The 27,030-nt window shown below is 32.0% G+C and overlaps 2 protein-coding genes across 2 annotated transcripts; both read left to right on the plus strand.

Moving 5' to 3' along the window:
- Nucleotides 1-787: 787 nt before the first annotated feature.
- LOC141398467 (uncharacterized) lies at nucleotides 788-10,353 on the plus strand. Its single transcript, XM_073975753.1, has 3 exons — nucleotides 788-1,121; nucleotides 6,455-6,587; nucleotides 9,978-10,353. Exons 1-3 carry the CDS (start codon nucleotides 788-790, stop codon nucleotides 10,228-10,230), a joined length of 720 nt encoding a protein of 239 aa, XP_073831854.1. The 3' UTR covers nucleotides 10,231-10,353.
- An 8,270-nt stretch (nucleotides 10,354-18,623) lies between these two features.
- Nucleotides 18,624-21,363, plus strand: LOC141399158 (uncharacterized). The gene is made up of 6 exons (XM_073977336.1): nucleotides 18,624-18,678; nucleotides 18,865-19,170; nucleotides 19,226-19,453; nucleotides 19,941-20,111; nucleotides 20,190-20,375; nucleotides 20,445-21,363. Exons 2-6 carry the CDS (start codon nucleotides 18,876-18,878, stop codon nucleotides 20,849-20,851), a joined length of 1,287 nt encoding a protein of 428 aa, XP_073833437.1. The 5' UTR covers nucleotides 18,624-18,678; nucleotides 18,865-18,875; the 3' UTR covers nucleotides 20,852-21,363.
- The last annotated feature ends 5,667 nt before the right edge of the window (nucleotides 21,364-27,030 follow it).

Here is a 27,030-nt window from a genome sequence, read left to right on the forward strand (position 1 = left end):
ATTAGAAACTATTTTAAAAAGGTAAGCTTTTAATTAATGTTTCCATAAGTACCGTACCTACTGTTGCCATCGCTTTTAAGGTATCTCATCTATAAAGAGGAAAAAGTATCGCAACAGCAGTAGTGGAAGCGATGACACTCATCCACAGTCGTCGGCTCCTGAAGCCCCTTCTGCAATCAATATGGAAATCGATGCAAATGATGGATGCCACATAAATGACGTGGGCCCTTATGTTGGACGAGGTCAACTGTCAGCTGAAAGGAGAAGGGATATTCTTCTCCGACCATGGGTTCCTGATGCTAAGTATGATTTTCAAAGTGATGCTCAAACTTTACAAAGGAAATTTAACTATGCTTGGCTAGAACAATATGCGCCGTGGTTAGTCTATTCTAAGCTTTTAAAAGGTGGTTTTTGCAAGTACTGTGTACTGTTTCCACCAGTTCCTGGAACTATCCGAGGAGTATTGGGTTCATTTATGATCCGGCCTTTTTCAAGATATAAAAATATCCACGAATACTGTAAAAAGCACGCAAGCACAAGTCTTCACCTAACTGCAGCCGCTGCAGCAAAGGCTTTTGTTGACGATGTTCCTATAGACGTGCAATTACAAAACAGTCACCAAAAAATCACAGAAGAAAATAGAAGTATAATGTCATCAACAGTTTCATGCGTTTTGCGGGAAGGGAATTACGATAACGCAGAGGGTAAAATAAGAGAAGGGTTCGAAGGATTTACAGAGCTCAATGTATCTACCGGTAATTTAGTATTAAATGATGATGATATTACAATGACCGCTAGTGAAAATAGTGATACTTGTTATTATGAAATGGATGAAATGGCAATGGCTGAAATGGCAAACAATAATAATGACACCGATGGTACAATAACCGCTAGTGAAAATAGTAATACTAGCTATGTACCTGATGAACCATCAGATGAATTGGCGCAAGTCTTACTCTCCTTAAGGGAAACAATTAATAATAATAGAAATAACGACAAACCTACAATTACAATTCCCACTTCATATAACAGTTACAATAGGGATTCCGTCAATAATAGTAATAATATCAATAATGATTACATGAGTCAAGATAATGATGGCAGAAAAGCCGAGGTTGCAAGCTCCACTCCACCCAATATACCCCTAAACAAGCAAAATTTTTTTTTTTGCTCTAGCTTCGGCGAGTACTTATGATATTATTACAGACGAATTCATGTGGAATGTACCTAGATCATATACCTTAGAATACCGATTTCCAAAAAGGCTATTTATGTTTCGACCGAGAACCTAAAAAAATTTTGAGAGAGTATTTCTCCCAAAAATCCGTGCGCGAAAAACGATATTCACTACAATATGATGAGCTATGGGTACGTCATAATAACGTATTGCGTAAAGCATATTGTTTTTATTTAGTGAACATCTATAATTACGATAAAAATATTTTAGTAGGTTTTAGTCTTTCGCGAAGGTATTGTACAGCAGAACGTCTTCGAAAATTGTTGAGATATGTTCGCAAAGAAGTACGTGGCATTGACGTTAAAGTTGTATTAAACATAGCTGATGCAGAAAGTGAACATCTTCGTTTGTTCAGAATTAAATATGGTTTTTCTAACTGACGGTCATTTCGCCAAATTCAAGTTTGTAAAACGAATTTTAACCTTTAAAATGAAACACATTAATGGGTTAGCTAAAGGTTATGATTATAAGGTTGTGAGTAGATTTAATAAAGTTTTCGATGAAAACATCATAAATTCGTTAAGATGTGAAAGATCTGACGATAGAGATGAATTTGAAGTCACGAAGAAACTACTTATCGGTTTTACACCAATAATACAATTAGTTACTACGAGCAACAGTTACAGTTTTGATGAAAAAAGAAGAATTGTAAGAGATGGAATAAATTTCTTGAATACTTTACATTATAAAAGCTTACATATACTTCATATACTACTTGATCACTATGGAAATGTAAATCTAACAAAATTAACATCACATGGAGGCATAGAACAATGTTTCATAAAAATTAGACAACGTTTACCTACAACTCCAACTATGAGACAATTATTATATATAAAGTCAAGATCTGACGCAGTCACCAATTGCACAAAAGCAATAAACTATTGTTTTGGAATGATTTAAATTTTTTAGAGGTTAGCGTGCGTTATTTTCATCTTTTTCTTTTCTTGTAGTCACATAGATCACATGTCGACTTCAAAATAGAAAATCGATAATTTGATTTTTAAATTTCTCAAACCAAAAATCATCGATTCCCATATTCATCGATTCCATGCTCGATTCCCTTCCCATTCACAATACTCATTGAAATATAAATGTATGTAAATTGAAATAAATGTATGCAAATCAAATTTTGTAATTTTTTTTTGTATTGTAATATACTGTATATATTGTAATATTTAAAATTGTAATTAAATTTGTAATTGTAAACATCCCATCCACTTCCGAAATGTTGAAATGTTTTTAGTTTTTTTTTTATATATTTTTTATTTTATTATAATAAACATTAAATATTACTAATCACTGTGTTTTGTTTATCAGAAGATACATTTAAATTGTTTACATGTCATTTTGTTGCAGCATTTTTTTTCTTATATAGTCCATCCACTTCCGAAATGTTGAAATGTTTTTAGTTTTTTTTTTATATATTTTTTATTTTATTATAATAAACATTAAATATTACTAATCACTGTGTTTTGTTTATCAGAAGATACATTTAAATTGTTTACATGTCATTTTGTTGCAGCATTTTTTTTTCTTGTATAGTCCCGGTCCACACTAGCGTGAATTTCATTAAAAAATTTCATGAAATTAAGAGTTCTTAAATCGAATTCCCCACTACAGCAATTTTATGATTTTACTCTACTATGGAAGTCGATCTAGAGACGCATAATTTCATGCAATTTTTTCAATGAAATCCCTCTAGTGTGGACCGGGACATAGCCATTATAGGAATAATACACACGCAATTGTAAAGCAACATATAAATCATGAATTAGACCATATAAACAGGGAGGAAGTAGAGAACATATGGAGTTCTATCAAAAATACATTAAAAAATATTGCCAGCAATAACCTAGGAAACTACAAAGAAAAACATGAAAATAAAGAATGGATGACAAACGACATACTCAAATTGATGGAAGAGCGCCGAAAATATAAACACACAAATTATGAAATATACTTTGAGCTTAAAAGAGAAATTAAATCGGCTATACGAACCGCAAAAATTGAGCACTTAAACAAGCAGTGTCAGGAAATTGAACATCTCCAGGAGCTTCATGACGACTTCAATTTACATAAACGACTTAAAGAAGCCTCAGGAGTATATTACAAATCAATACTAAAAATACTATATATTAAAAACAAAGTTGTTTTTGAGACAAATGAAACAATAATAGTATGGAGTGAATACATAAAACAAACATTTACTGACGGTAACCGACCAAACAACGTTTCGTCTAACCAACAACCACTCACAGGGAACCCAATATCTAAAACTGAGATGGAATCTGCAGTAAAATTATTACGTAATAAAAAATCTTGTGGACCAGACGAAATTCCTTCCGAATTACTACAATAAATAGACGACGACAGCTTTTGGACCGAATCGGTTGATCCTTTCGAGAGTTATCGTGCGCTCCAGCCAGCAGGAAAGACAGACAGACGGACGGACATTGCTCAATCGACTCCAAATTGTCTAAATAACATTTCGTCCAAACATACTTGTGGTCTAAAACCATTATTTCGATGAGGCACATTTTGCCCGTATGAAAGTGTGTATACCCTCGTTAGCATTAATGCTGAAGGTATAAAAATGTCTTATGCAGTCATGACATAAACATGGAAACAAAAATTCGATTTGTTAAAACTTATGTCTTGTCGGTCTTGCTGTACGCCTCAGAAGTAAGGACTTTAAAAGCCGTTGACATAAAGAAACTGGAATCTTTTGAAACGTGGATACGTATCCTAAAAATCCCATGGACACATATGATAACCAATTCAGTAGTTTTGACAAGGGTTAATCGAGAACGTGAACTCATTACAACAATAACAAGAAAAGTGTCATATCTTGGACATATAATGAGGAACCGAAAATACAAGCTGTTCCAAACCATAATCGGCGGAACGATTGAAGGGAAGCTATCCAGAGGACGGAAATAAACATCATGGATTGACAATAATCTGAAATGGACCGGCATTGGAAATCTCTCAATCCTACTGAGTGAAGCCAGAAATAGAGAAGCTTTTATGGAGATCACGAATAATATACATATGAATATACCTTAAAATTTGTAACAAATAATGATATATAATTGTATTGGTCGCGTATATTCGGAGATCGAATATGCAAATAAAGAAGAAGATAGGAGTAATAAGCGAAGCATATTTACTTTAGAACTTTTTGCCGGGTTATTCACCTTTATGAGCATACATATAAGCTGTGTTCCTTTACATACCTGAGGTTACCATTTTAACCATTTGTTACCATTTTTAACCTGCAAAGCGTTCCTTAACCCCGAAAAGTGGCAAAACTGGAAGCAATTTTTAAGAGAGTGAGAGGGGAGGGAGAGCGAAAATGGCTTTCTCTTCTACCACAGGCTACCAGCAAAATTTCTGCAGGTAGAAAATGGCAGAACTGATTTTTCGACTTTTTTTGACGATTATTTCACAAAATGGACGAAAAACCGAAGAAAAAGTCGAACACTGACAACACTAAATTAAAAACTGTGAAATAAAAGACGAATGATTTTTTGACATTACTGCCGGATCTACCATTTTTCCGTTCCTTTACTTTTCTGGTAAAAATGTTCATGAGAGCAATTTTGAACAATTTTGACACTTTTCTCTTTTACCACTCTTACCATTAAAAAAGTAAAGGAACAAAGCTATATTTAAGGTAAGTTTGAAATTTATATTTAATTTATTAACTGGATTTCAAATGTCAATTCCATAGCGCAAACGTCAAATATATGCTCTCGAAGTGGGTTAACCCGGCAAAAAACTCTAGTGTAATAATATGTTTACATTTACGAAATCCACTCGCTTTCAACTGTCAATTCCATTGCTCAAACGTCAAATGAAATCCAATCGATTTCATATGAGTTTTCACTTGACGTATACACAAAGGAATTGACAGATGAAACATGAAATCGAGTGGATTTCGTAAATGTAAACATAGTATAACTACACTATAAAATTTCTAAAATCGCTTAAAATCTTTATTAGAGTTGTACAATCTAGTTCATTTGAAATATCTAGTTCAATAGTTCAGCTCTTTTAACTGGACTAGTTCAGTAATCTAGTTCATAGTTCACTATCCAGTTCAATCATTCGGATCATAATCGTTCAATCAAACGCATACATACACCAAATAGAAACAAACAATAGCAAAAATATTATGTTGTGTGTGTGTAGAAACTGTCATCGCGAAAAAGCTTTGTGCGTGTGTGTTTATTTTTTTCTATCCAGAACAAGGCACATTCAGTATGGGAATATGTGGAATTTGTTGTGTTTTTGAAGAAATCTTCAATTTCGAATAGCTATTCATTGTACCTTGATCCAAAACGTAAACAAACTTATCACATTACGAAGGCATCACTTAACACTGACGACGGCGTAACTTTATGCATATGTGAACGACATGTTGAACTAGATTGTGAATCGTTCGTTCGTTGATCGTACGGTCGCCGACTGAATATAGTTCAGTGAACTATTGAACTATATCGACTGATCTAGTTCATACGCTCTATTCAATGAATCGTTCAATTGAACTAGTTCGTTCATGAACTATACAACTCTAATCTTTATTTCGTTGATCCTAACTATCTGGCAATGCTAAATAATATATTTGGTATGACAACTCCCTCGCTAGCGCTCTTTCCATGGCATCACACCAGCTGATCGAATATGAAAAGTCAAATCCATGATGAAATAATAAGGTGGCGTAAAAAGACCAGCTGATTGGTTTCAATCTGTCAAACTTTTTGTTATTGTGAATGAATTGTATGAAAACGTAAACAAACATTTTGACATGTTGAAGAATTTTCAGCCAAAAAGTAGTTGTTGTTGTGCTACTTACGTGACCTGTTAAATAGATCTTGGTCAAATCCCTTTATAAAAAAAATATTTTTGTTGTAATTGCCCCAACAACAAAAAGAAAGTTTTGACATAACATATTCAAAATTTTACGATGCCACTACCTGGTTAATTGTGCCATGGCTCTTTCTTAATGTGACATTCACAGTGGTTGTTTTGTAATCACTCTGTGTTGAATGTTTGCTGGTGTTCCTCCTCACATTTTTCACATTTTACATTTTCCTCACCACACATTTTATGTTTTTTCGGTTATTTTGTTGTGTTTCGCTGTTTGTAAACAAAAATTTAAAAAGGTAATAAATAAGATGAGGAACTTTTGGACAGGACATCCTTCTTTAGAATTCCATAAACAAGTCAAAGTGTGTAAAATCCTCGTTGACATATTTGTGGCCACAGTTGTTATAGTACGTTTATATATAACCGGATTTAACAAACCCACTGGTCACTGGGTTTTAAATGTCAATTCCATGGTGTAAGAAAGAAGGTGATACAATTGGTCTGTTCCAGTACTGCAAGAATCTACTAATTTTTACTATTTTTTTCCATAACATAAAGGGAAATATATTATCGTAGTAAAAAGTAGTACGTCTGCTCCGTCGGAAAAGGTCGTAAGTCCCTCTCAATAAATTTTTCAGGAGGAAGAAAAAACATTCCAGTGCTTTCTGTATTAAAGATTTTATTATGGTGGTAAAGGCAATATTTTTCGTTTATTTATTCCGCTTCAATACCTCTACTTTGTTTGATAAAATTCCGTCGCGTTTGGGAGATAATTGCAAGTCTTTGGACTTACGACCTTTTCCTTGTTCAGTTTTGTATTTTTGTAGGGACTTACGACCTTTTCCTACAATTTACGGACGTTTTTAAAATAAAATATTTATACTTTACAAAACAATGTGGAAAGGGTATTATAATTTTGTTTTGTCCAATATTCGTGTAACATCGCGAAGTATTCGTCGTAGACCCCCTTCCCTTGCCATTTTTCATATCTTGACGAGATAAAGCGATCTAGCTATGTGTGTCCGTCCATCCTTAACAATTGAAATAAAACTCCAGGCCTCAATTTTGGACCGATCGTCACGAAATTTTGTGGAGAGGTCGGGTTCCGACCAGAAGTGGCCCCATTAGATGTTGGTTATGATCGAAAGGTGTGAAATGGCCAAATCCACAATTTTTACCCTACTTTGTAGCTGTTCTGTAGATCGCAGTAATATTCTGATCCGAGCGAAATTTTAAGAATGATTTGAGTTTAAGACAAAGAATAAGCTTGCAATTTAACATGGTGATGAGATAATTATTAGCGGGTTTAATGGACCAAAACTTTTGGGTGAAATCTTATATATAATAGACAATGTGTGTATGTTTCGCATAGACTCAAAAATGGCTGAACCGATTTTTTTTGAAAATTTCAGAGAATATACAAGGAACAACCGGAGTGAAAATAGGCACTATATTTGTTTGAATTTGGAAGGGGCGGGGGCAGGCCCTATTTTTTAAAAAACGCTTTTTTGCAAAAGTTATGAAAGTATCGGTCAGAAAATTAATTTGCGAGGCAACGGTTGTTGAATCTCCGACACTAAGTACTTATTCCATGTAATTTTCAGATTAGGCACAGGGATGTCCCTTGGTGGAAGTAGGCTATATATTTTGTTGAATTTCGTAGGAGCGGGTTACACCTGTGCCCTATTTTTTAAATGCGCTATATATATAAAACTTACGAACGATTCCGTTTCCCCAATTCTGGGTACATATTTTAGCAATAAGACCCGACCAGAGTAAAATTCTAAGTCGGTCATTTAATAATATAAAAAGTGCACTTACCCGTCCGTTATAAGGTATTACTTTATTGAATTCAGAATACAAACTAATCTCGTTATGTGAATAAATGTCCCTAGAGAAACCAGTTGATAAAGTTAAGTAAGATATACGACAGAGAAAACAGTAAACATTTTGATTTTTTTACAAATTTTTCAATACATGAGGTATTTGAACACATACAGCATCCCAATTTGTATAAATGAAAAGGCCCTAAGTCCCTCTTTCATAATCAGTTCGCTTAGAGAAGAAAATAGATTTCAAAAGTAAATTTTCGTTGCAATATAGAAATTATCACATTTTTGTCCAAAGTTTGGTCCACAGGCTCCGCCAAATATCATCCGATTATCATCCAAAGGTGTGGGCTAGTTCTTTACATTATACCCCAACCATGGATGACGTTAAACATTATATCTGAACTACATTAGATGTAGTATTCTTTTAAAGTATACATTTTCCTGTGGACTTACGACCTTTTCGTTCTCAAATTTGTACGTTTTGTGGACTTACGACCTTTTCCGACAAGGGCAAAACGTATAGAAAAACGCGACATACTACCATTTTCTTTGTATCATACGACGTGTTTTGACTTGTACTATCATCCTGTAACAAAAACGCGATTTCCAAAAAAAGTGGACTTACGACCTTTTCCGACGGAGCAGACGAGTAGCTTCTTGCAGGTTCTGGAACAGAGCAAATAATAGCAACCTTTGTCTTCATTTGCTGTCAAAACATATTTTCAATCAAAAATAAATAACTGTGTATAAAAAATATCTGTGTACAACGTCTTTGGTTAAGCTTCGCGTATAATATTTTAACGTTTTCTTCTAACTTTTGTGGATATTTCGCGTAAAAAAATTTGAAAGCAAATGAAGACTACAACCTAACGTCAACTATTGGATCACCTTGTTAAATACGCCTTGGTCAATTCCATTGCTTATATACATATATGTCAAACACATCCCCATAAAGAAGGTTAACCCGGCAAAAACTCCAGTGTGTACGGAGTTTTATACTAGTGGCTCCTCATTAAGAACTAATTTAATAATGTGGAGAATTTTTCTAACAACGAGAATAATTTTATAATTTAAACGAGGATAATTTTTAAGAATTTATCCAATAACGAGGATAATTTTTAAGAATTTATCCAACAACGAGGATAATTTTTAAGCATTTATCCAACAACGAGGATAACTTTTAAGAATTCAACTAACAACGTAGACAATTTTTCAGGATTTATCCAACAACGGGTATAATTTTTAAGAATTTATCTAAAAACGAGAATAATTTTCAGGAACTTATGCAACAACGAGGATATTTTCTTTAATTTATTTAACAACGAGGATAATTTTTAAGAATTTATACAAAAACGAGAATAATTTTCAGGAACTGTAACGTGACCGCTACATTGCAAAACCGCCCCTCTAATATTACATCCAGTATCAATACAAAACCACCTTATCAGTGCATGCATAATCCCAACTTCACGCATAATTACAACTTCATTCATACATTATTTAAACTTCAGTGTATTTCCTGGTTGTCTCGCCTTACAAATAATTCTAATTCACTCCGTAAACCCGGATGGATAAGATGTTTAGTTTTCGTTGCTGAATTTGTGGAGTGCTGGCGTTAAACGAAGTACAAGATAAGACGTGTGGCATTGTCCGCAGTCACTTGAACCGAACCTAGCAACAGCCGTCGGCCTGCGATTCGTTCGCTCCTTGCGATTTGTTCGCTTCTTGCGATTTGTTCGCTCCTGCCGATTCGTTCGCTCCTTGCGATTTGTTCGCTCCTGTCTATTCGTTCGCTCCTGTCGATTCGTTCGCTCCTTGCGATTTGTTCCTCCTGTCGATTCGTTCGCTCCTTGCGATTTGTTCTCTCCTGCCGATTCGTTCGCTCCTGTCGATTCGTTCGCTCCTTGCGATTTGTTCGCTCCTGCCGATTCGTTCGCTCCTTGCGATTTGTTCGCTCCTGCCGATTCGTTAGCTCCTGTCGATTTGTTCGCTCCGTTTCCTAACCACTTCCGACTCTTCTCTTTGCAGAGTAGCAGAACCGATCCTCAACAGCCGAGTACGGTCAAACACCCGAAAGCCGCCCAGCCGATTGTCGATCCAACACCGAGCCGAGTACTGCCGAGAAGAATATCGCCGACAACTACCGACCGTATCCGACGGCATCCGATTACCCAGAGCCGAGCAACACATTCGACGATTGCCGACGAGCGACCAACAACCAAATATAACCGAGCCGATCCACCTATCCGACGACTGTCGAGCCGACAGCCAACCGACTATCACTAATCCCATCGCCATAACCGATCATCATCAGGCCGACAAGCATCCATCCGAGATACACTACATCCCCGACTAATCTCAAAACCATTGAATATTCATATATACGTAATTGTATCAATAAAGCATTGAAGCACAATTAACTGTTGTTCTTACTTAAGGTTCGTGGGTCCTTAAGTCGACCCTGGAAACGGCTGAGCTAACCTCAGCCTTCGGTAAAACCACGCGTTATAGAACTTATCCAACAACCAGGATTTTTTTTTTAATTTATTTAGCAACGAGGATAATTTTTAAGAATTTATCCAACAACGAGAATAATTTTAAGGAACGACGAACATTTTTAAGTATTTATCCAAAAAACGAGGAAAGTATTTAAGAATAAAACCAACACCGAGGATAATTTGTAAAAAAATTATTTAACAAAGTGGATAAATAAATGTAGGTATTTGTATTTTTATACCCTTTAGGCTAAAGAGGGTATATACACTTTGATACGATGAAAATGTGCCTCATCGAAATAATGGTTTTAGACCCCAAGTATGTTTGGGACAATTTGGAGTCGATCTAGCCATGTCCGTCCGTCTGTTTGTCCTGCTGGCTGGAGCGCACGATAACTCTCGAACGGATGAACCGATTCGGATTTCGTAATATTTTGGCCAAACTTAGTTTAAGTTCGAAGATGAGCTACATCGGTCCACTACTTCCGGTACCTCCCCCACAAAAGTTCGGAAATGTTCGCTATACTTTGTATAGCGTAAACTTTCTACCAGAGTAATATGAGGTTGAAATATGAACTCAATTGGTGCACCCCTTCGGGTACCTCTTACACAAAATTTCGGAAAAGTTCATTTTATGACCTGCTCTCGAATCGGCTTGATTTTTGTTGTAGCAACTTGTATTCACTGGTCCCCATACGACGGTACAAGTTTCATAAGGGGCAAGTCCACTTCCTGAGAAACTAGCCTTAAAGTTGCAAAAAAAAAACCCTATGACACCGTGTGTAGTGGTTGGAGCGCAAGATAACTCTCGAACGGATCTACTGAGTCGGTGCAAAATGTGGCCTTCGTACGAGTAATATTTTGTGCAAACTTAGTTTAAGTTCGAAGGTAAGCCATATCGTTCAACGCCTTCAGGTACCTTCCCCAAAAAAGTTCAAAAATGTTCGGAAAAATTGTGCGAACGATAACTCTGGATGGGAGTGAGCGATTTGGTCCATACTTTACACATCCTAATGTATTTACCAGATATAGATCAGGTTCGAATGTGGACTATATTTGTTTTGCTCAGTCCTTCGGGTACCTCCCACACATAATTTTGGATAAATTTACTTTAAGACCTGTTCTCGAATTACTTTGATTCTTGTTGACGCATCTTGCATTCTATGTCTTAATTACGACAGTAAACGTGTTTTTCAGGGGCAAGTCCATACTTCTTGAGAAAACAGCCCGAAAGTTGCAAAAAACCCTATGGCACCATATCTAGTGGCTGTAGAGCTCGAACCGAATACTGCGTTCGTCCACACTTTGGATATCGTAATATTTCTTCGGTCCACTGCTTCCGGTACCTCTCCCACAAATGTTTGAAAATATTTGCTAAATGATAAGCGCAATATCTCACAAACGTAGCGACTGCCAACCTAGCATTATATGCTGCTACAACAACAACAACAACACGGCTGAAGCTGAAAACACATCCAACGTTTGGGTAAAGTTTTGTGTCGTTTTGGCTGTTTTTACACTTTTGGGCATGATGCCGAAAAATTCATTTGAAATATAAGCCGGCAAACAGATCAACGCTGGAATTTGGTGTCGACGTCGCCCTGTTGTTTTTTCTCAACGCCCAACACAAAACTTTACTCAAACGTTGGATGTGTTTTCAGCTTGAGGGTATATCTCTGTCGGCAAAGCCGACCGATACTTTTTTACTTGTTTAATATTATATTTATAGCCCGTTTCCACGGTACGTCGTTCGTTCTCTATTCGTTGTTCGACCCATAACTACGAATAAATTACTTATTTCCCCACACAAAATTCTATGAACGAACGACGATTTTTTTCTACGTTGTTCGATTAGAAATACTCTCTGAACGACGAATAAGTATGTCCCATCCCTAACAAATGAGAGAATTTATCGAAAAAATTAATTATGACATGTCTAAATTCAAAATTGAAAAAATGTGTTGAAAACACAAAAATTATTAGAAAAAAGGAAAAGGATGAATGAAAATTAATGAACTAAACATTTTGTATAGATGCAGAAGGAAGATGGTTGTGTTTCCTTCTTAATTCCACACACAATTCTTGTCCATTAGTTTAAAATCGCGTAAAAAATTAGAAACAAAAAGGATACAAATAACTGAAAGTCTGCATACACAAACATTGTTCTGACATGTCTCTCTATCTCTCTCTTTAATTTTGAAAATAGAAACATAAAAAATATATTGGAAATACAAAATTATTCGGAATTTGTGTAAAAAATTAATGAAATGTGTTTAGTTAAAAAAATCCGTGTGGAGTTATTTTTTGTTCATTTTTTTTTTCTCCCATCGGACGCCTCCTCAGGTGGTGGATAGGGGAACGCTCATCAGATATGGCGGGTACCGCAAAAATAAAATATGCGGGGCGAACCAAAAAAAAGGAAAACAAAGGCAGCGTCTGATCAACAGTTGGCGGCAGCAAACAGCGTCTGAATTCCAGGAGGAGTGGCTGAATTGAAGAAGGAAAACTACAAACCCTTTAGAAGGCAACGGGAAACCACTAAAGTAACATCCCTAGAAAATCATACAAATGCTATGGATATAAGAAATAACACACGGCCCTCAGTCTCCGGCCAATCGAGGGTGCTAAGAATCCCCGGAGGTAAAAATAAAACAAACATAAATATCGGAACTTGGAATGTAAGAAGCCTTTACGAACCAGGAAAACTAAACAATACCATACACGAAATGAAAAGAATGAAGATAGATATACTAGGAATCAGTGAAACATGGTGGACCGAAAGTGGCGAATTTAGATCACAGAATACGAAAGTATATCATTCGGGAAACAACGAGGGTGTTCACAGGAGAGGTGTTGCAATCATTGTAGAGAATAAAATAGCCGATTGTGTAAATGGATACATCCCATTATCGGAGAGAGTTATGATGATAAAAATATGTGCCAAACCACTTAATATAAATATTATCCAGGTCTATGCACCTACGTGTGATGCAAATAACGATGAAATAGAAACATATTACAACGATGTTGAACAACTTATGAAAATGACAAAGCCACATGAGATCACGATTATCCAAGGAGATTTCAACGCCAAAGTGGGACAAATAGAAACAACCGATGTTACGGGAAAATTCGGACTAGGCACCAGAAATGAAAGAGGGGACAGGTTTATACTATTTTGCCAAGAGCACAAAATGAAAATAGCCAATACTCTATTCTGCCATCACCAAAGACGACTGTATACATGGAGATCGCCACAAGACAGTAGAGAAAATCCTGTTAGAAATCAAATCGACTATATAATAATAAATCGACGATACTGTTCTTGTGTTTTGAAATGTTCCACATATCCCGGAGCTGATGTCCCCTCCGACCATAAACTCCTATTATGTAAAATTCGCATAAAGTTGGGAATGCCGAGAAAAAAGAACCAAAAAAGCAAACCTGATGTAGAAAAACTGAAGGATCCATCAATAAAACAAAGGGTAAAAGAATATATGAACACCGAACTTAATAGTGTCAACAGAGAATACACTGAAGATTTGTGGGACAAAATGAAAATAATTTTTAAAACAACCACAAATATCCTAGGAACAAAAGCAAACCAAAAGGAAGAATCCTGGATCACAGCAGAGATTCTAGAACTTCGCGAAAAACGAAAAATATACAAAAACAGCAACTACGAAACTTATTGGGAAATAAACCAAGAAATTAAAAACGCCACACGAGCTGCAAAAAACGCCCAGTTTACATGACGACTTCAACTTACACAAAAAATTAAAAGAAGCATCCGGAATATACCGGAAAACTCATCCCGCTCTACTCATAGATGAAAACAAAAAAGCTATTTTCGAGACAGAAGAAAGAAAGTGTGTTTGGTACAAATATATTAAAACGACATTTACAGATGATGAAAGACCAGAAAATAACAGTATCACCGAATCGGACATGACAGGAAACCCGATCACCGAAGACGAAATTAAATCGGCAATCCAATCAATGAAAGATAAAAAAGCCGCCGGCCCTGATGAAGTACCCGCTGAAATTCTTTAATTAATAGAAGATAACAACATTCAGCTACTGTTGAAACTCTGCAATCATATTTATGACACAGGACAATACCCAAATGACTGGCTAAAGTCCACGTTTATAGCTATACCAAAAAAAGCAAATGCCCGAACATGCGGTGATTACAGACTCATTAGTCTAATGTGCCATGTCCTAAAAATATTCATTAAAATACTACACAAAAGGATATACCCCAAGTGTGAGGCATATATGGGAAAGACACAATTCGGCTTTAAAGAAGGCATGGGAACGCGAGAAGCACTGTTAAGTATTCAAGTCCTTATCCAAAAATGCAGGGATGTCCAAAAAGATATTTTCTTATGTTTCGTCGACTACGAAAAAGCCTTCGACACGGTCAGGCATGAAAAATTGATGGAAATTTTGATTGATACCGGTATAGCAGAAAAGGAAATAAGATGCATAAAAAACCTTTACTGGCAGCAAACTGCAAATATTCAAGTCGATGGAGAACTTAGTGACACTGTATTAATATCCAAAGGCGTTAGACAAGGATGCATCCTTTCACCATTATTATTCAACATATATTCCAATAAAATATTTCAAGAAGCGGTAGAAAACGAACAAATTGGTGTAAGGCTAAACTACTCTGAAGTAATCACCCTTATTACGGTTGGCATTGTCGTAGGCGTTCAAGTGTCGTAGACGTAGTCGTTGTCGTAGTCAATAATTTTTGGTATTATGTAAAATTTTCGACTACGCCTGTTTTGTAATAGATTGCAAAAATACAGGGTGTTGAAGATTATTAACATTTTCGACTATTACACGCCACCCCGTTATAAAAAAGAAAACAAAAAATAGAGTCAGTTAAAATAATAAAACAATTATTTATTAATAAACCATAAAAATCTTAAGGGTGGGTTATTTTATATCTGACGATGAGGATGAATATACTCCGAACGATTTAAACGTAAGACGAAAACAGTTACGACAAGAATCAAACATATTTTCCATGACTGATACTCAGTTGTTGTTGCTGAAATCCATTTCTGTGAGGGGTATTTGTGACTAGTGTGCAGGGATCCTGGTTCACTTGGACCTGTTGCTCATTTCCATGAGTGATACCTATGCTTACAGGGGTTATTGTGCGGGGATCCTGATTCACTACGACCTGCGGCTCTTTTGCATGAGACCTGCTTACGCTTTGGGGAGTAACTGTGCAGGGATCGTGGTTTTCTAAATCTTCATGGATTATACATGCTTCAAACAGTTCTTCCTCAGTGGTTGTTTCTCGAAGCGTTGAAGGCTGCTGGATTCCAATTGACTGATTGCCCGCGTTTACAATTGTATCCAATTGTAACAAGCTTAATGCTGCTTCTTCCGTGTCTATTAGTATGTACTGCTTGAAGGATCCTCCACATGTAGCACGACATTCCGCCTTATTGTGAACTAACTTCTTCCTTAACTTGAATTTGCAGTCAGCCCAGACTTTCATCCAACCCTCACCTGTTCGTACTAGCGGTCCTAAAATGTTGAGTTTCGTACTAATTTTATTCCACTCTTCTTTCACGCTAATTTTTTTTAATCCATTGCTGTAACCTCTGGCCAAATTTGGATTGTTGTTCAAAATCTGGACCATTGTGTCAAACTGCTTTTTTGTGGTGACTTTTGTTCTAAAACATGTGCAATATTATACAATTTATACGAATATATAATCTTTTTGTTATATAGACACATACCTTTAGTTTAAATCCATTTTATTTGTTCGTTTTTATTTACGTTTTAAGAAATTTGTCTGTTGTCGTCAACAAAATCTCTAACGACTAATTTCACAGCGTTTCTCGTAATAAAACGCCTCTCGTGGTAGCAAAATTGTAAAAGAATGGCATACAGAGTTGTAATATCTCGTATACGACATACATAATACCAATTAGTCGTTGCGAAAATGTCGTGTACGACATACATAATACCAATTAGACGTTACGACACGTCAATTTGCAATTTTGGATACGACTACGCCAACCGTAATAAGGCTGAATAAATAATATACGATACGCTGACGACACAACATTAATTGCCAGTAGTCTACATGGCCTACAGAGACTAGTTACCTTACTCAATGAAAAAAGCGAATTTTACGGTCTAAAAATAAATATTAAGAAGACGAAATATATGGTAATAAGTAGGAGAAATAACCAAAACAGCACATCGCTCATAATAAAAAATTATGAAATAGAACGGGTAAGGAACTTTAAATACCTCGGGGTCCTCATAAATGACCAATGGGATGCGTCAAAGGAAATAATGTGCCGAATTGAAGTAGCCAGACAATCTTTTTTCAAATATTATAAAACATTAACAAGTCATGACATCAACATTGCAACGAAGATGCGATTTATTAAATGCTACATATGGTCCACTTTACTTTATGCTTCCGAAACATGGACATTAAAATCAACGGACGAAAATAAATTGAACGCGTTTGAAATATGGATTTATCGCAAAACTCTAAAAATTCCATGGACAGAGCGTATACCAAATGAAGAAGTGCTACGAAGAATGCACACAGAACGACAGCTGCTTACCACCATAAAAAATAGGAAAACATCTTATTTCGGACACATAATGAGAAATGAAAATACTCAATCATCCAGAACATAATAAAATGCCAAATTGAGGGAAAAAGGCCAAGAGAAAGAAGAGAAATGTCATGGATAAAAAATATTCTAGACTTTACAAATACGCCAGATGAGAACAACCTTATAAATGCTGCGAGGAATAGAGAACTCACCATTGCAGAATAAATTTACACAGTAGATATTATATATACATCTAAAATATTCAACTTGTAATTGTATGATCGCCAAAATCCGAATACGGAAGATACATTTGAAGGAAAGTCTATTGCTTTTCCTATTCAATTTATTAGCTCTGTTCCAGAACTAAAAAGTTTTTACAATTTTTACCACTTTTACACATTTTGCGTTCCCGTACACAAAATTTATATGAAAATCGTTTACGACTTTTACAATTTTTACGACTTTTACCACTTTATAAAGTACGGGAACAGGCCATGTATATTTTATGTGTTTTCGGTTCACATTTTCGTGAAAACAAGGAAACAAAAATGAAGGAAATTTTGTTTATGTTTCTCTTAATTACGAATAATGTCGTGGAAACGGGTTAATTCGTGTACGTCGTTAGACTGCTCGTGTGAACATGACATTATTACGACAGACATGTTTTAAGGAAAAAAATAATCACGGACGACGCGACCAAGCTGTTACAATAGAACTTTATCATATTCATGATTTATTGGCTTATGAGTTGAGTGGTTTACACTAGCTGTTATTACCAAGATACATGTCCGTATTGATTTATTTGACGAAAAGAGAATGCCAGATATGTGAATATAGCCATTATATGGAGTAATAAGCGAAGCATATTTACTTTAGAACATTTTGCCGTGTTATTCACCTTTATGAACATATATTTAACGTATATGCAACGAAGTTGATCTTTAAATCCTCTTGATTTATTAAATACAGTACAATGTAAACGTACTATAAATGAATTTATAAACATTGCAAAGCCAACTGCGTAACTATGGAAGTAGAAGTCATAAAATAATTTGCCGGGAACGGATGTGCATCAGCTGACTACTCTCGACTATTCCGTACATCAATCAAGTTTGTAAGTTGGTAAGTTTGTAATTTATCTTTGATTTATTAACTGGTTTATTTATCTCTGGTTTATAAATCTCTTCTCCAAATCTTTTGGCCTGTTCCCGTACTTTATAAAGTGGTAAAAGTCGTAAACGATTTTCATATAAATTTAGTGTACGGGAACGCAAAATGTGTAAAAGTGGTAAAAATTGTAAAAACTTTTTAGTTCTGGAACAGAGCTTTTATTTCGTTGATCCTAACTATTTGGCAATGCTAAATAATATATTCGGTATGGCAACTCCCTCTCTCGCGCTCTTTCTTAATGTGACATTCACAGTGGTTGTTTTGTAATCACTCTGTGTTGAATGTTTGCTGGTGTTCCTCCTCACATTTTTCACATTTTACATTTTCCTCACCACACATTTTATGTTTTTTCGGTTATTTTGTTGTGTTTCGCTGTTTGTAAACAAAAATTTAAAAAGGTAATAAATAAGATGAGGAAGTTTTGGACAGGACATCCTTCTTTAGAATTCCATATCCAAGTCAAAGTGTGTAAAATCCTCGTTGACATATTTGTGGCCACAGTTGTTATACTACTGGCTGATATTGTAATTCTTGGTCCCCCATCATCACTGAAAGAAGTCGTCTCGTCTCCTTGTGAAACATTACTTAAAATAATCCAAATAAGTATCCTAAACCTTTTTCATCTCAATATACGTATGTATTTCTTCCAGACTCCATCACAATGCCATCAAAGAGACTGTGCGTTGTTCCGGGTTGTGAAAATGGCAAAAAATTCCACTACAGCACCACATCGCTCCACATGCTTAGAGGAAAACTGAAGACACTGTTAATAAATCGATACAAACTAATTGATCACAACAGAATGTTTATATGTGCAAATCACTTTGCACCCCACTTGTATTTGAGACGGGGCAAAAAGCTAATGGAAGATGCCATACCCACACTCAATATGCCTCCACCAATTACAGATAAACCTAAAAATGTTGAATTTCTAGAAGAAGTGGTTATTTTGGAAGGTAAGTCACATGGAATTTGTTTGTGCAGGCTAATAACTTATTTTGTTGTAACCAGAAACAGATGAATATATTGACATTGAAGATGCCATCGAAGAAGTCGATTACATTGATAGTAATAGTTCAACTGTTGAATTTGACATAGAAAATGATGTCGAAGATGGTGAACACATTCAGGAAGAAGAACAGAATGGACAAAATGATGTAGCAGAGAAGGAGGTTAACACAACAACAGCTGCCACAAATGAAAATGATGAATATCAAAGTGTTGTGATATTTCCAAGCAGTAAGTATTGATACGGGTGTTTATACATACAAATATCTTCCATGAACATCCTGGCATGAAACCTCCTCTTATTTGCCGTATGAATTTGTACATGACTGAAGTACTCAGGAAATGCGGCGTAGGGTTTTTGTTTATGAGTAGATTATTTTGCAACTGCTGAAAAATGTGATGTTGTAAGGAGTGGATACCGAACTCGCGTATTCAGTGTGTGAGAAGGGCGTGCTTACAATTGCGTTACGATGGCTCAATTCCTGAACAGAACATCTCATTTTTGGGCAGTGGCAAATTTACTCTAGCAAAATGATGGCCATATTTTCTGGCAATGATATGATTCTTCAGGAGTGGTGTCGTACTAAATTGACACGCTGTTCAATCTCGGTGATAATTAAGGAGGTCCCAGGTGTCATTTAGAAAATATGTACTTCGTTGAAACTTTTCCAAGTGTCCTATATTTTATGTGTTCTAATTTTCTATTATTTTCTTACAGATCACATTGAAATAGGGAGCACAGTTCAAATAGAAGAAATTGTGGAGAAACCAATTCATCAAATAGTTGTCAATGTAAGAAGCGACAGTCCTCAGACAATGGAAGACACAATTCCCGCAAAGAAGTTTAAACCAAATACTGTTAATGAGACAATAGTTGTATTTCCCAAAAGTAAGTAGATCAAAGAAGATGTTTCTACTACACATACAGAGATTCTGTGATGCTAACCATTTTCCTAACAATTACTAGATGCTGCTGACATTGAAGATGTCATTGTTGAAGAGGTCGAAGACAGTATTAGAGACTCGGAATGTAGTAATAATTTAGATGATAGACCTAAAGAAATATGTGATACAAAGACAGTTAAGACAATAAACAACAAATCTCCCTTAAATCATGAGAATGCCGAAGGTGATGAAGTAGTTTTATATCCAGGTAAATACACTAAAATAATAACCTATTGAAAATTGTGATATTAAATTTCATTTTGTCCTTTTTTCATAGATCATATGTACATTGAGGACGCCGTTGTTGAAGTGGATGATGTCGTGGAAGAACTGCAACAATGTGATTCACCTGCAGCAGCAGCGAATGTTAATGATATGCAAAAATCCAAAGAACTTAAACGTCTAGAGGAAGAGAATCGTGGTATGCGTAATATATTATCACAAATTATATATGCCAACAAATTTAAATGCCTAGAGGAAGAGAATCGTAGCATGCGCAATTTAATATCACAACTAGAATCAAGAGTAAAAAGTTTGGAAACCAAATTGAATTTGCTCCAGGAAAATTGTACAACACATGGGAAGGGGAAGGAAGGGGAAGCAACAACACTACAGAAATGTAAAGCATGTGGTGATCCTTCTATGCATGGGAAGGCTCAAATCAAGCTTGAGGAAGGTAGTTAATATTTGGCAGTTAATCTTACACATTCAAGTGTCTATTTTTTATTGTGAAATAAAAAAATGAAATTCAATTCATTTTAAAATCTGCATTTAGAAAGGGAAGCAATATAAAGTATGTGTTTGTTTAACTATAATAAAGGGTCTAGAATAATATTTGAATCCTAATGCAGACATTAATTACAAATCATAAACAACACTTGTCCAATGTTTCCTTTGAGTATGCGTATTGCGTATGTCCAATACACAGTTTTTCAGTCTATTTTTTCCAATGTTAACTATTGCAGAAAAAACATTTAAATATTTATTACATATTCAGCACACCATTATGTTTTAAGAATTTAAAATGTCTATTTAATATTCTTTTTTAAATTTAGTTTCTTATAGATGATAGTCTTGAAATCAAAAAACTAGATTACAAGACTATCATTAATAAGTAGCATATATTCTGTATCTTACACGTTTTGTAAATGTTGTAAATATTTTTGCATATTAATAAAAAAATATTTGTTTTAAAATATACCACTTTCATTCAGAAGCTTTAGTTTAATGACCATGGACCACTGATGTCATCAAGTGTGACCTCAAAAAAAAAAAAAAAAAAACATGGCGTGGTTGACCTAAATTACCACCCGTTATTAATATTTTAACATTATCCGAGAACTGGATTTTAATTGGATTATAGTGCAATTGGATATAATTTTGGGAGTCATTTTATAAGTTTTTTAAATTGTCGTTTTGTCGCGAAGCATGGCACTTACTCACGAAAAAAATTACATCGTTTTAATCAGAACCGTCGATGAAAATTTCAACACAACACACCACGAGGATTAAGCAATTAATCGACAAATTTGGATTTTTTAAAAATTATTTTTCAAACGTGGATTTTTTAAAGATTATTTTTCAAACGTGGATTTTTTTAAAAATTATTGTTCAAATGTGGATTTTTTAAAAATTATTTTTCAAACGTGGATTTTTTAAAAATTATTTTTCTAACGTGGATTTTTTAAAAATTATTTTTCTAACGTGGATTTTTTAAAAATTATTTTTCAAACGTGGATTTTTAAAAATTATTTTTCAAACGTGGATTTTTTAAAAATTATTTTTCAAACGTGGATTTTTTAAAAATTATTTTTCAAACGTGGATTTTTTAAAAATTATTTTTCAAACGTGGATTTTTTAAAAATTATTTTTCAAACGTCGATTTTTTAAAAATTATTTTTCAAACGTGGATTTTTTAAAAATTATTTTTCAAACGTGCATTTTTAAAAATTATTTTTCAAACGTGGATTTTTTAAAAATTATTTTTCAAACGTGGGTTTTTTAAAAATTATTTTTCAAACGTGGATTTTTTACAAATTATTTTTCAAACGTGGGTTTTTTAAAAATTATTTTTCAAACGTGGATTTTTTAAAAGTTATTTTTCAAACGTGGGTTTTTTAAAAATTATTTTTCAAACGTGGATTTTTTAAAAATTATTTTTCAAACGTTATTTTTTTACAAAATGTAAGATTTATTTATTTATTTATTTATTTATTTTTTAAAAATTATTTTTCAAACATGGATTTTTTAAAAATTATTTTTCAAACGTGGATTTTTTAAAAATAATTTTTCAAACGTGGATTTTTTAAAAATTATTTTTCAAACGTGGATTTTTTAAAAATTATTTTTCAAACGTGGATTTTTTAAAAATTATTTTTCAAACGTGGATTTTTTAAAAATTATTTTTCAAACGTGGATTTATTAAAAATTATTTTTCAAACGTGGATTTTTTAAAAATTATTTTTCAAACGTTATTTTTTTACTAAATGTAAGATTTATTCATTTATTTTTTTAAAAATTATTTTTCAAACTTGCATTTTTTAAAAATTATTTTACAAACGTGGATTTTCTAAAAATTATTTTTCAAACATGGATTTTTTAAAAATTATTTTTCAAACTTGGATTTTTTTAAAAATTATTTTTCAAACGTGGATTTTTTAAAAATCATTTTTCAAACTTGGATTTTTTAAAAATTATTTTACAAACGTGGATTTTTTAAAAATTATTTTTCAAACCTAAATTTTCTAAAAATTATTTTTCAAACGTGGATTTTTTAAAAATTATTTTTCAAACGTGGATTTTTTAAAAATTATTTTTCAAACGTGGATTTTTTAAAAATTATTTTTCAAACGTGGATTTTTTAAAAATTATTTTTCAAACGTGGATTTTTTAAAAATTATTTTTCAAACGTGGATTTTTTAAAAATTATTTTTCAAACGTGGATTTTTTAAAAATTATTTTTCAAACGTGGATTTTTTAAAAATTATTTTTTCAAACGTGGATTTTTTAAGAATTATTTTTCAAACGTGGATTTTTTAAAAATTATTTTTCAAACGTGGATTTTTTTAAAGTTATTCTTTAAACCTGGATTTTTTAAAAATTGTTTTTCAAACGTGGATTTTTTAAAAATTGTTTTTCATACGTGGATTTTTTAAAAATTGTTTTTCAAACTTGGATTTTTTAAAAATTATTTTTCAAGCGTGGATTTTTTAAGAATTATTTTTCAAACGTGGATTTTTTAAAAATTATTTTTCATGCGTGGATTTTTTAAAAATTATTTTTCAAACGTGGATTTGTTAAAATTTTTTTTTCAAACGTGGATTTTTTGAAAATTATTTTTCAAATGTGGATTTTGTAAAAGTATTTTTCAAACGTGGATTTTTTAAAAATTATTTTTCAAACGTGGATTTTTTAAAAATTATTTTTCAAACATGGATTTTTTAAAAATTATTTTTCAAACGTGGATTTTTTAAAAATTATTTTTCAAACGTGGATTTTTTAAAAATTATTTTTCAAATGTGGATTTTTTAAAAATTATTTTTCAAACGTGGATTTTTTAAAAATTATTTTTCAAACGTGGATTTTTTAAAAATTATTTTTCAAACGTGAATTTTTTAAAAATTATTTTTCAAACGTGGATTTTTAAAAAAATCTTTTTTTCAAACGTGGATTTTTTAAAAATTATTTTTCAAGCCTGGATTTTTTAAAAATTATTTTTCTAACGTGGATTTTTAAAATTATTTTTCAAGCCTGGATTTTTTAAAAATTATTTTTCAAACGTGGATTTTTTAAAAATTATTTTTCAAACGTGGATTTGTTAAAAACTATTTTTCAAACGTGGATTTGTTAAAAACTATTTTTCAAACGTGGATTTTTTAAAAATTACTTTTCAAACTTGGATTTTTTAAAAATTATATTTCAAACATGGATTTTTTAAAAATTATTTTTCAAACGTGGATTTTTTAAAAATTATTTTTAAACGTGGATTTTTTAAAAATTATTTTCAAACGTGGATTTTTTAAAAATTATTTTTCAAATTATTTTTCGAACTAGGATTTTTCAAAAATTATTTTGCAAACGTGGATTTAAAAAATCTTTTTTTTTAAATGTAGATTTTTTAGAAAATATTTTTCAAACGTGGATTTTTTAAAAATTATTTTTCAAACGTGGATTTTTTAAAAATTAATTTTCAAACGTGGATTTTTTAAAAATTAATTTTCAAACGTGGATTTTTTAAAAATTATTTTTCAAACGTGGATTTTTTAAAAATTATTTTTCAAACGTGGATTTTTTAAAAATTATTTTTCAAACGTGGATTTTTTAAAAATTATTTTTCAAACGTGGATTTTTTTAAAAATTATTTTTCAAACGTAGATTTTTTAAAAATTATTTTCATACGTGTTTTTTTAATTATTTTTCAAACGTGGATTTTTTAAAAATTATTTTTCAAACGTGGATTTTTTAAAAATTACTTTTCAAACTTGGATTTTTTAAAAATTATATTTCAAACATGGATTTTTTAAAAATTATTTTTCAAACGTGGATTTTTTAAAAATTATTTTTAAACGTGGATTTTTTAAAAATTATTTTCAAACGTGGATTTTTTAAAAATTATTTTTCAAATTATTTTTCGAACTAGGATTTTTCAAAAATTATTTTGCAAACGTGGATTTAAAAAATCTTTTTTTTTAAATGTAGATTTTTTAGAAAATATTTTTCAAACGTGGATTTTTTAAAAATTATTTTTCAAACGTGGATTTTTTAAAAATTATTTTTCAAACGTGGATTTTTTAAAAATTATTTTTCAAACGTGGATTTTTTTAAAAATTATTTTTCAAACGTGGATATTTTAAAAATTATTTTTCAAACGTGGATTTTTTAAAAAATTTTTTTTCAAACGTGGATTTTTTAAAAATTACTTTTCAAACTTGGATTTTTTAAAAATTATTTTTCAAACGTGGATTTTTTAAAAATTAATTTTCAAACGTGGATTTTTTAAAAATTAATTTTCAAACGTGGATTTTTTAAAAATTATTTTTCAAACGTGGATTTTTTAAAAATTATTTTTCAAACGTGGATTTTTTAAAAATTATTTTTCAAACGTGGATTTTTTAAAAATTATTTTTCAAACGTGGATTTTTTAAAAATTATTTTTCAAACGTGAATTTTTTAAAAATTATTTTTCAAACGTGGATTTTTAAAAAAATCTTTTTTTCAAACGTGGATTTTTTAAAAATTATTTTTCAAGCCTGTATTTTTTAAAAATTATTTTTCTAACGTGGATTTTTAAAATTATTTTTCAAGCCTGGATTTTTTAAAAATTATTTTTCAAACGTGGATTTTTTAAAAATTATTTTTCAAACGTGGATTTGTTAAAAACTATTTTTCAAACGTGGATTTGTTAAAAACTATTTTTCAAACGTGAATTTTTTTAAAAATTATTTTTCAAACGTGGATTTTTTAAAAATTATTTTTCAAACGTGGATTTTTTAAAAATTATTTTTCAAACGTGGATTTTTTAAAAATTATTTTTCAAACGTGGATTTCTTAAAAATTATTTTTCAAACGTGGATTTTTTAAAAATTATTTTTCAAACGTGGATTTTTTAAAAATTATTTTTCAAACGTGGGTTTTTTAAAAATTATTTTTCAAACGTGGATTTTTTAAAAATTATTTTTCTAACGTGGATTTTTTAAAAATTATTTTTCAAAGGTAAATTTTTTAAAAATTATTTTTCAAACGTGGATTTCTTAAAAATTATTTTTCAAACGTGGATTTTTTAAAAATTATTTTTCAAACGTGGATTTTTTAAAAATTATTTTTGAAACGTGGATTTTTTAAAAATTATCTTTCAAACGTGGATTTTTTAAAAATTATTTTTCAAACGTGGTACTTTTAAAAATTATTTTTCAAACGTGGTACTTTTAAAAATTATTTTCCAAACGTGGATTTTTTAAAAATTATTTTTCAAACGTGGTACTTTTAAAAATTATTTTCCAAACGTGGATTTTTTAAAAATTATTTTTCAAACGTGGATTTTTTAAAAATTATTTTTCAAACGTGGATTTTTTAAAAATTATTTTTCAAACGTGGATTTTTTAAAAATTATTTTTCAAACGTGGATTTTTTAAAAATTATTTTTCAAACGTGGATTTTTTAAAAAGTATTTTTCAAACGTGGATTTTTTAAAAATTATTTTTCAAACGTGGATTTTTTAAAAATTATTTTTCAAACGTGGATTTTTTAAAAATTATTTTTCAAACGTGGATTTTTTAAAAATTATTTATTTTTATTTATTATTTATTTATTTTTTTTTTTATTTATTAATTTATTTATTTATTAATTTATTTATTTATTTACAAAATATTTTATAAAATAAATTTACAAAATATAGAAAGAGGCGCCGGGTAACAAAGATATTAAAATGTAACACATACTTCAAATGACAGATGTAATAACAAATCTTTGGTAATGTGAACTTTATTCCCTACTTTTCTTAAAGTACGGTATAACAAAAATTGACTTTAAAGGCAAGATGGAAGAACGGGCCAATGTGTGAATATTTTTTGCAGGATAGAAATCAAAACTATTTTGATTTTGGAAATGAAACCCTTTCAATCCGATGTAAAATTGGGGAAATTACAAGAAAAATAATTTTTTATAAAGAGATTTGACTTTTCATATTCGATCAGCTGGTATGATACCACTACCTGGGTAAGTGTGCCATGGATAATTCAAAGCGAAGGAACGCTTTTCGAGTAAAAAGTTGTAAAACTTGACTATTCTCGCGCGTAAAGGAACAGAGCTATTGTAACTCAACACCAAATCCGTTTTTTCCTCTATAACACTATGTTTACATTTAC

This window comes from Musca autumnalis, unplaced genomic scaffold, assembly GCF_047663935.1.
Source record: "Musca autumnalis isolate F117 unplaced genomic scaffold, ASM4766393v1 scaffold_3, whole genome shotgun sequence".
Taxonomy (NCBI): domain Eukaryota; kingdom Metazoa; phylum Arthropoda; class Insecta; order Diptera; family Muscidae; genus Musca; species Musca autumnalis.

What these genes read in the sequence shown, in the direction of transcription:
- LOC141398467 (XM_073975753.1), top strand. Translation starts at nt 788, where the DNA reads ATGACCGCTAGTGAAAATAGTGATACTTGTTATTATGAAATGGATGAA. An exon ending in CAGAAAAGCCGAGGTTGCAA is followed by an intron (nt 1,122 to 6,454) that starts GCTCCACTCCAC and finishes ATCCTTCTTTAG; the next exon opens with AATTCCATAAACAAGTCAAA. An exon ending in TTAAATGTCAATTCCATGGT is followed by an intron (nt 6,588 to 9,977) that starts GTAAGAAAGAAG and finishes TTTGCAGAGTAG; the next exon opens with CAGAACCGATCCTCAACAGC.
- LOC141399158 (XM_073977336.1), top strand. Translation starts at nt 18,876, where the DNA reads ATGCCATCAAAGAGACTGTGCGTTGTTCCGGGTTGTGAAAATGGCAAA. An exon ending in TGTTGTGATATTTCCAAGCA is followed by an intron (nt 19,454 to 19,940) that starts GTAAGTATTGAT and finishes ATTTTCTTACAG; the next exon opens with ATCACATTGAAATAGGGAGC. An exon ending in TGAAGTAGTTTTATATCCAG is followed by an intron (nt 20,376 to 20,444) that starts GTAAATACACTA and finishes CTTTTTTCATAG; the next exon opens with ATCATATGTACATTGAGGAC.